The sequence below is a fragment of the Poecilia reticulata genome, linkage group LG11, assembly GCF_000633615.1.
Source record: "Poecilia reticulata strain Guanapo linkage group LG11, Guppy_female_1.0+MT, whole genome shotgun sequence".
Classification (NCBI taxonomy): Eukaryota; Metazoa; Chordata; class Actinopteri; order Cyprinodontiformes; family Poeciliidae; genus Poecilia; species Poecilia reticulata.
The window spans coordinates 18,937,956-18,947,399 of record NC_024341.1 but is presented as its reverse complement, the minus strand read 5'-3'; the positions used below and the strand labels follow the sequence as shown (position 1 = coordinate 18,947,399).

The 9,444-nt window shown below is 38.6% G+C and overlaps 1 protein-coding gene and 1 long non-coding RNA gene across 2 annotated transcripts in view; one reads left to right on the top strand and one right to left on the bottom strand.

The window, feature by feature from the left end:
* LOC103472537 (uncharacterized) overlaps positions 1-6,299 on the bottom strand; it is a 9,407-nt gene extending 3,108 nt beyond the window's left edge. Inside the window, exons 1-2 of the long non-coding RNA XR_534885.2 lie at positions 5,794-6,299; positions 2,958-2,985 (exon numbers count right to left, since the gene is read on the bottom strand). This is a non-coding gene — a long non-coding RNA (uncharacterized LOC103472537). The remainder of the gene's footprint in view (positions 1-2,957; positions 2,986-5,793) is intronic.
* LOC103472538 (cortexin-3-like) overlaps positions 1-7,844 on the top strand; it is a 31,271-nt gene extending 23,427 nt beyond the window's left edge. The window contains exon 3 of the mRNA XM_008422242.2: positions 7,236-7,844. Coding sequence (XP_008420464.1) covers positions 7,333-7,587 — 255 coding nt within the window. The 5' untranslated portion in view covers positions 7,236-7,332 and the 3' untranslated portion in view covers positions 7,588-7,844. The remainder of the gene's footprint in view (positions 1-7,235) is intronic.
* Positions 7,845-9,444: the final 1,600 nt, after the last annotated feature.

The window sequence follows — 9,444 nt, the reverse complement described above, 5'->3', positions numbered from 1 at the left end:
ATAAAAATAATAAATACACTGCAAAAACAGAGTATTTGTAGTCTAGTTTCTAGTGCAAATATCTGTAACTTACAAGTAACTTTTTAGCAAGATATAAAGGCTTTTTTTAAAGTAAATAATTCCTTAATATTGATGAAAAAGTTCTTGTTCCACTGGCAAAGGGCATTGCGCTGTTACCTAGCAACCCCAGCCAAGCCCAGCCCGTTACCTAGCAACCCCAGCCAAGCCCAGCCCGTTACTTAGCAACCCAGTTTTAGTTCCACTGGCAGATTTTTGAGGTTGTTCATTTTACAGACACCAAGAAAACATTAACTTTAGTTTTTTAAGTAAATTTAATGTTTGGTTGTTTTGGGTTTAGCCCCAAATGGAAGAACAAAAACTGCGTCAAATGGAAGAACAAAAACTTGTGATACAAATAATCTTCAAATACTGTGATAAACTTTAATATCATGTTTATTCTTTTACAGGTAGTTGTTTTATACGACTGTGAGAAAATAATTTGTTTTCTGGGGCTTATAGCACATCTGTTTGTCTGTCTAATACAAACTGTGACAGTGAAGAAACAAACAAGAGTCTAGCACAGAGCAGCGTCTCGTACAGCCGACAGTATTTTATTTTCAACTCTGAATTTTGTGCCTTCCGCTATATATTCTTCTCTCGTCTTGTGTTTTAAGTTTCTTCTCCCTCTCTCTGACGGTAAACTCAAGCTTATTGTTTTTCTATATCTGCATTACATGAAGCTTAGGCATCTTTCTTTTCTCGGATCCAGTGAACAGAAGTTTTTCCTGCTTTATTTACTGTGTTTGTGTGGAAGTGATGAGCGTGAGCCGAGGCCAAATGGCATAATTTGAGTTTTATCTGAATATACATTGCTCTGCAATCCCATTTCAAAAAGAAAAGTTAAGATGCAGTTTAAAATGCGGAAAAGTATGGGGGCTTTTTTTGTTTAATTTAAATCACTGATCTTCTCCTGTTAAACATTGTTTTTCAGTTTATTGATGAATCAATCCTGAACACTTTGAAATGCCTTCAAATTAAAATCACACCTGGAGTGGTGAATGTAATTAAAATAAGAAAGAAGGAGCTTGTTCAGGTTAAGTGTCTGCTGCAGAAGCCGGTTCCCACGCAGACTGACGTCCTCGCCGTCTCCCACTCCTGCGCTCCCACTGCACTCCCACTCAGTTTTAACAGTGAAAAGCTTCAGGAGGCCTCAGCTGCCTTGACATGCACTGAATATCTTCAACCAATGATGTTATAAACTGTAGAAACAAATATGGAGCTCTTATCAGAAACGGCTCACTGATTTCTCTATGAGGCATTTTGTTTACAAGTGGATCATAACTCCAATCAGATTCTGTGGTTTAAAGAATCAAACGGTTATTGACTCCTAATTCATGACATTATTTAGTCAATTATTGTATTATTAAAATAATGTTTTTATCTTCTGCTCTGCGTTGTCAACACTGTTTGAAAACATACCAATTGTAGTCCTAGTCTTACGCATATTTTTCCAAACTCCTCAATTAAATTTGTTTTTTAAATAGACTTGTTTTTAAATGCTCGCCTCTACACTACCATTCACGACATCAGAGGCTGTCGTGAATGCTAATGCTAGTTAGCATAGCCACCGCTCATGATAAATGGTTTTCCTGTAACAGTAAATTGTTTTCAGCGAGTACACAAGGTTTATTGACGGCGCTAAGACCCTCCTCCTGGCTCTGATTGGCTGTTTTTGGTCGGGAGCGGTTCTTTTCTTCAGATGGCAGTCGTAGCTCAAGGAGGAGACCGAGAAGATTGATATTTTCACAGATTATCTGAATCATAACAAACTGTCATGACATGGAGACATTTTTCAGAAATATATTTTTCTTAAAAGGAAATGTAAGTTTTGTTAAGTCAGCAGTATCAACAGAGTTAAACCAGGCAAGCTGAGCAAACTGACCTTGACGTATAAAATCAGCGGATTGACCCTTTAACTTCCCCATTAGCACAACTTGCCCATCGTGTCACGGCAGAACCACAGCAGAACCGCAGCCTCAGGATCACTTTGACACAGATTGAAGAAGAACAGCGAGCTCAGCCCGGTTCTGAACTTCTCCCAGAACTTTTCTACATTTCTTTGATTTTACGCAGATGGTTCTTCAAAGGCTCCGGGCTTCGCTTGGCTGCGATGAGTCTTTACGGCTAGAGTGACACTTCTGAGGTCAGCATGATTTGTTCCATCAAATCTAATTACTTTTTTTTTTTTCAGCTTTCACGCATTTTCTGAGGCAGCAGCTGCAGCCTGGAGGGACTCTGGTACTTTATATCCTCCAGTGTGTGTGTGTGTGTGTGTGTGTGTGTGTGTGTGTGTGTGTGTGTGTGTGTGTGTGTGTGTGTGTGTGTGTGTGTGTGTGTGTGTGTTTAACCTCCGTTATGATGAATCAGCAGAAAACAGCACAGAGTGTAAATAACTACATGATGTGATAAACATCAGTTTTAAGGGATTAACTCCACTCTGACGCACCGGAGCCGTCTTTCAGGGGTTTCTCCTTTGTTTTGTTCTTGAACAAGTTGGGGAACTTGAAGGTGAACGGAATGAAAATGAGGAACGAGAGAAAGACCAGCAGTGAAATATTAACGAGGATGGCAGGAGGGAGTTTGAATACACAGACTCAGCAAATCCTTCACAGACGTTCTGCGCTCGTCTTGTTCAAACTAATCAAGTTTAGCGTTACGTGACGCATGTAAAGTGATATTTCATGACATTTTATATTAAAAGCCTATGTGGTAATTTTTGCAGAGGTTTAAGTTCACCTTGCAGGACATGTTGGACAGTGAGTCCAAACAGAAAACTCTAGAAAATGCCTTTATTCCTTTTACTTACCAGACACAAACTTGAGGTTCAAGAGGACAAAATCCCCTCTAATCCATCTGTTTGTGCATGTAAACGGCTTAATGTTCATTTAATTTCTCACCTTCTGATTTTGGAGCTCCAAACCGAGCCTGAAAAAGAGATGACAAAATTTAAAGCCAATTGAGTTTGGCTTTAATCTCCATGTGGGAAGGAAATAAAAAGCTTCTTGCCAAAACGATGCGTTTAAAACTAACGACACCCACAATCCCACCCACAGACTGCTGGGAAGAAAACAACAGTGTGAGGGGAAAAATGAAGTTTGAAAGACACGACTTAAAGAAACAGCTTGGCTTTCTGAGAACACTGAAAGCACTCCATGCTGCTGCAGAAAATAACCATTATGCTCAAAGAGGACAAAGGTTGGCTCCATTTAACAGAACCTACTGGAGCAAGCGGGTGCAAATCTGCACAACAAACCAATTTATTTAGAAAAAATCACAATAAACCCAACAATCCTCCACCCAGTTGCATTAAACTGGGACCAGAGCTACCAAAGCACCAAAAACCAGTTCATGGGTCGTAAGATTTTAGTCTGAGGAAACGAAGAAACAACCACATTTATCAGGAGCGTCAGAATGAGATACTTAGGATCAGGAATTAACTTGGAAAATAAAGAACTGAAAACTTCAGTTTATTAAAAAATAAATTAATCTTTAAAGCTGCAGTAAGTTTTATTAAAAGAATAAATGTTTTTCACATATTTGATAAAACTGTCACTGTCATGGCAGTACGGTACGAGACGGATAATCTGTGAAAATATCAATTGGAGCCTCTAGGACACATATGTCAAAGTCAAGGCCCGCGGGCCACATCCGGCCCGCAAATCAATTATCTATGGCCCCCTGAATGATATTTAATTACTATGAGAACCGGCCCGCAAGCCAGAGCCGCCCGCTCGTGTTTTGCCTGCAAACACTACATTTCCCATAATGCAACGGTAGCCCGCGAAGTGACTACAGCGCGCCCAAACGGCTTCATTATTCATCAGCTCAGAGCCTCACCCCGAACATTGATGAACTTGTACAAAAGATGAGACACCTCCAAGTATCAGGCTCAGCCTCAGACAAGTGAGCATCACAGAGCAGTAACGTATTTTCAGTTTATAAGTTTCAGTTAAATTTTTACATTTGTTTCTACAAGACGTGATTTTTCTTTGAATGAAGTATTGTTTTGTCTGTGTGCCATATATTTTTGTATTTTATTTTATTTTTTTGTATTTATTTTTCAGTTGAATGGATTCAGGTAAAATTGAAGAGCCATGAGAAAGAATACAACTGATTTGATTTATTTTTTTACTTTACTATTTGAAAGCAGTGATCGGTAGGATCATAGAGCAGCACAGTAATGCATTTTCAGTTTATAATGCATGCACTTTGATTTATGCATTTATCTTGATATTAAGAAACATATTTTGTTTTTAAAAACAATTAAATTTGTTGCCGTTTGCCTCTTGAAAAATGTTTTCCCTTGAAGTTACTGACAGAGCCATAACAAAATATTGCTTTATTCATTTAATCGTTAAATAATACACTCTGTTAGGTCTTGGTTCAATAGGCTATGTGCAATCATTTCAATATGTTTTAATAAACATTAAACCAGTCCGGCCCTCGGCTTGTAGCAAATTTGTTTTTTTGGCCCTCTGTGTATTTGACTTTGACATCCCTGCTCTAGGAGAACCTTAGCGCTGTAAATAATTTTGTGTAGGGGCTGCTTAAACCCTCCCTCTTGCTCACAGCTTTTCCCTGATAGCCAGGAATGCTCAGAATAGTTAGCATGGCCACTGGTGACGGCAGATGGACAGTTTTCCTGGAACAGAAACCTGGAAGAGAACCGGCTCTACAAAAGACGAGTCTTTCAGCTTCGAAACGCTCTTTATTTATGAACTAGAAACAGCCAATCAGAGCTAAGCGGAGGGTCTTAGCGCTGTCAATCATGCGCGCCTTTACACCCCACCTGCTCTCTGCAATGATACAGCTAGCATGGCCTGTCCTGAATGCTAAGGCTAGTTAGCACGGCCTCTGTTGACGGCGGATAAACGGATTATCGTCTGTCGCCTCATATTTCAGCTTAACTTGGCAAATCTGAATGTTTTGTATGTTAAAAAATAATTTTGTTTTTATGAGAAGCCTTCCACTTGCCTAATTTTATGTTTGTTTTGTTACAAAATTAAGCCTTTTGTACTGAAACACCAAAACAAATGAACAAAAGGCTGAAAAAAGAAATCTACCAATCAGATTCATGACAGAAACGGAGCCAGCAGGTAAATATAATGTTGCCAATCAAAACAAAGTTCTGAGCAGGGCGGAGCCACTGAGAGTGAGAGCTGAGCACCGAAAGGGCAAAAAACGGGGGGTCGACTCTTTTCATTCACTTTTGAGCATGACCACATTAAACTGCGCGTACACAAGCATGATTGACATCGCTAAGGTACTCCTACCGACTGGTTGTTTTTAACCGCGATCAGTCAAAAACGGGTGTTGTAGCACGAGAGGCAGTGGAGGAAATGTATTTTTTACACACTGACAAAAGATAGTGACAGTTTTAACTTTCCTTTTTATAAAAGTTACAGGCTGCAGCTTTAATATGTTCAGTGAGAATGATTTTATGAAGTCAAACTGTGAAAATGAAAGCAATAAGAAAAAATAGTTGTTTTTTGAGACAGAAATATTAGCATAAATTATTCAGAGGCCTTCTAAAGCCAGCCTCAGTGGTCTGGGGAATTCTGCTCTTTTTCTTCATGTCTGCCAGAAAGAAGAGTTTGGGTTTTCTTTTTGCTCTGATCAGTTCCTAGCTCCTGATTTCAGTGTCTCTTTATCTGAATTTTATTTCTTCTCCCATGTGCTGGCGTATTCCCTCTGCCTCAGATCGTCTACCTGCACCGTTCCTCATAAACTCACCTGTTGTCGCTCCCTTATCCTCCTGGTTCCTCGTTCAGCGGTTTTTCAGATCCCCAGCTTTGTGGCTGCACAGCCTTGTTTTCCTGCAGGCGTCTAACTTCATGTTGCATGTTTCTGTCGGCCGACTCGCTGCTTTGGCAGCGCCTCAGGTTTTGTTTTTGTGACATGAAGTTCATTAGTATTCAGCTCTGACCTCCTGCTTGTTCAGTCCTGCATTTAGTTCCTGCGCTGACTTCTCACTGCAACAAGAATAAAAATCAATTTACATGTAAATGGGGTGTATTTTTCTTTCTTACTTTTTATCATTTCTCTCTGTGTACTGAGGAAAACCATTTTCTTTGTTGCTTTGAGACATTTTGAGTAATTGTCATTGCAGACATTTGCATTATTATCTCTGTATCAACATCATGTATGACAGATTTACACCTTGTGAAACTGAAAGAAGTTAAATGAAATGTGTTTTATATTAAAAAAAACTCAAATATTTCCTCATACTTTGTATGAAAAGCAGAATCTGATTTATTCTTGTTTAATTTATACATTTAACTCAGTGATTTTATTTTTCATTGTAATCTCTTAAGGAAATATAAGTTTGTTTGTTTTTTATTGTTTGCTTTTATTGCTTTTTTCAGGCTTGTAGATTTTTTTTCCATGTCATAAGTCAATACTTTTTTTTTTAAAAAAAGGAACCATAAATAAATTTAGCAAAACACAACCAACACCAAAATAAAAAGATGACACTCTGAGACAAAAATGGCGACATTAAAGCCTTCAGCTACACTTTTAGACAGAAATTGTATTTCAGAAAACAAAAAATTTGGAAGTTTTCAAGTTAATTGGATTTTCTGAGCCATTTCTGATGCACACGGATCTAAATAAAAAAACATTGCAATTGCTAAAATTGTGTTTTATTGACATGAGTGACTGAGTGACATTTTTTGCACATTTGTGATGGAAACGCTGCATATGTCAGCAGAATAACTTTGGTTAATATTCTGAGTAGAAACATAGCAGTAGTGAATGGAAGCAGCATAAAGTCTCACTTTCTAAACATTATCAGTTGCAGTACTTTTCCTCACAGTATGACGTTTGACCTGTAAAAATCCACTACAAGTAAATACTACACGTAGAGTGGCTGAATCGATTCAAAATACTCACAACTGATCATTCATTTGGCTCAGACACCAAGAAAAAAAAAGGCTTCCATTTTTTAAAACTGTAAAATTAAGTAATACACAAACTTTCCTTACTTCTCTTACTCAAGAAACTTTATGCTCACAAATTAACAATCAATATTTAACAATCTTTTTGTGTCAGAAGAATGTCTGAAAATTAGTGATCTGCTATTTAAGATTTTTTTTTTCTGTTTAAAAGTTTATACGCAGTGTTTCTCAAATTTGTTCGTATTTACAGTAAAAATAACATATTGTTCTTCTTTGCAGAAATCTCAATCAATTTGACTCCTCTGCTGTAAAGATGGTTTTCAGTGGACAGATGAGGATGTTCCCGAACTGAACCAATCAGAACCATCGTCTGAACATGGCGGACGACCTCTACAGCAGCACCTTCTCAGCCTCTGAATCGGACTTCCCCTCCTCCTCTTCCTCTTCCTCCACCTCCTTCCTCACGCTCGAACAGAGGGCTGCTTTCGTCTTCGTCCTCATCCTCTTCATTTTTCTCGGCCTACTGATCGTCCGCTGCTTCCGGATCCTTTTGGACCCGTACCGCAGCATGCCGTCGTCTACCTGGACGGACTACATGGAGAAGGACACGTTCGATTACCGGATTTCCTGACAGGCAGCCTGAGAGGCAGCAACCCTGACAACTCAATGCGTAAACTGAGGCAACGATCACATTGACCAATGACGGCACCAACACTAATGCACATTTTCTTACTTCTGTTTGTTCTACAAATCAACCAGAGCAAAATGTAATTAACTATTAGTAGAATAAATCACAATCAGCTGAATCAGCTTTGGGTAAAAAAAAAAAAACATCACTCTACAAAAACAAGTAATTTTGGTCTAATATCTTCGCAAACTTCAAATAAGACAAATATAACTTGAAAGTAACTTTTTGTTTTAAGTAAATAATATAAGTTAAATAATTTGTCAATGGGACAATATTGATAAAAACGTTCCACTGGCAGATTATTTCACTTGTAACACGAGCAAAATGTCTTGTTTTAAAGTGAAAGAATCCGCCAGTGCAACTAGAACTGGTTGCTAGGAAACGGGCTGGGCTTGGCTGGGGTTGCTAGGTAACGGCTTTAGTTCTCTTCGCCAATGAAACTAGAATTGTTTCATAAATATCAAAGAATTATTTACTTTTAAAAAAGCCTCTGTATCTTGCTAAAAAGTTACTTGTCGGTTAGTTTTGTCTCATTTCAAGTTTGCCAAGATATTTGTAAAAAGAACTAGAGAAAAAAAAATACTCGGTAATATTTTGTGTTTTTGCATGTCAATCAATCAATCCAGTTTATTTGTACAGCACATTTAAGCAACAAGGCCGTTCAAAGTGCTTTACATCATAAAAACACAAAAATACAAAGACATGGAACACACTAAAATAATTTTAAAAAATCTCTTAAACTACTTTATAACGCTAATTTTAAAAATTCCTCAAAATACTACTTATTTTGCCTTTTCCAATTTCTCTTACTTAACCATATTTCCTTGCAGTAATTGGGGTGTTCCCAAAGCAACACCCCAAACGTGGATAAAGTTTGCCAAACATAATTACCTAAAGACACATAGTGCATGTAGACATCAATTGTATTTGCACAACTTGAAGATTTTTACACAGAAACATAACTTTAACTTAAAGGGCAACAGGAACGTCAAATTGTCAAACGTCAGAGGTTTTGATTTGGCTCTGAAACCTTTTTTCTGCCAGGACCTTTAAACTAACAAAGAGAAAAGTGCATTTTGTGTTCTTGCTGCTTTGTGATCGTTGTCTCACCCAGCAAGCGTCACATCTGAGCAGAAACACACCAACTAACAAATGCAGAGGTGGGCAGAGGATCCGAAAGTTACACTGAAGTAAAAGTGTTTGGTAAAAAGTTACTCCAGTAAATGTGACTGAGTAACTAGTTACCACCCAACTCTGCCTAAATTCAGTCAGTTTTGTTGAACAAATGTCAAAGAAATCATATTTTCTTGCTGTGAAAGAAGCGAGAAAATATTTCTGAAAATGTTGCTTTCAGAGAGATTAGATTTGCATCATGTTTGGCAAAACCCACAACCCCTCTGATGAGCGCTGTGCGTCTGTAACTCGACGTCCAGTCTGGTTTCTGCTCAGATGTGGTGAAGGTTGCAGAAATCCCCGAGCTCCGCGGCTCCCCAGCATCACTGCAGGAGTCGGCAGCGATGCGGCGGATGGTGGAGAGGTGATTTCATCAACCGCCTGCTGGGCAACATGCTAGGGTTGCTGTCTCTCATGGGAGAAGAACTTGTTTTTGTTGCTTTATGTTTATTTTCAAAACTTATTAAGACTTTAAAGACTTGTTCAAACATGTTGTGAAGTTCACCTGGACGGTGAGGCGTTCATTTTTGGTTTTTTTAGCATGTGGAGGAGGATGCAGAGGAGGCGCAGGAGGAGGCTCAGGAGAGTTGGAGGACAGAGTGAACAAAGCTGCGTTGAATCGGTTTG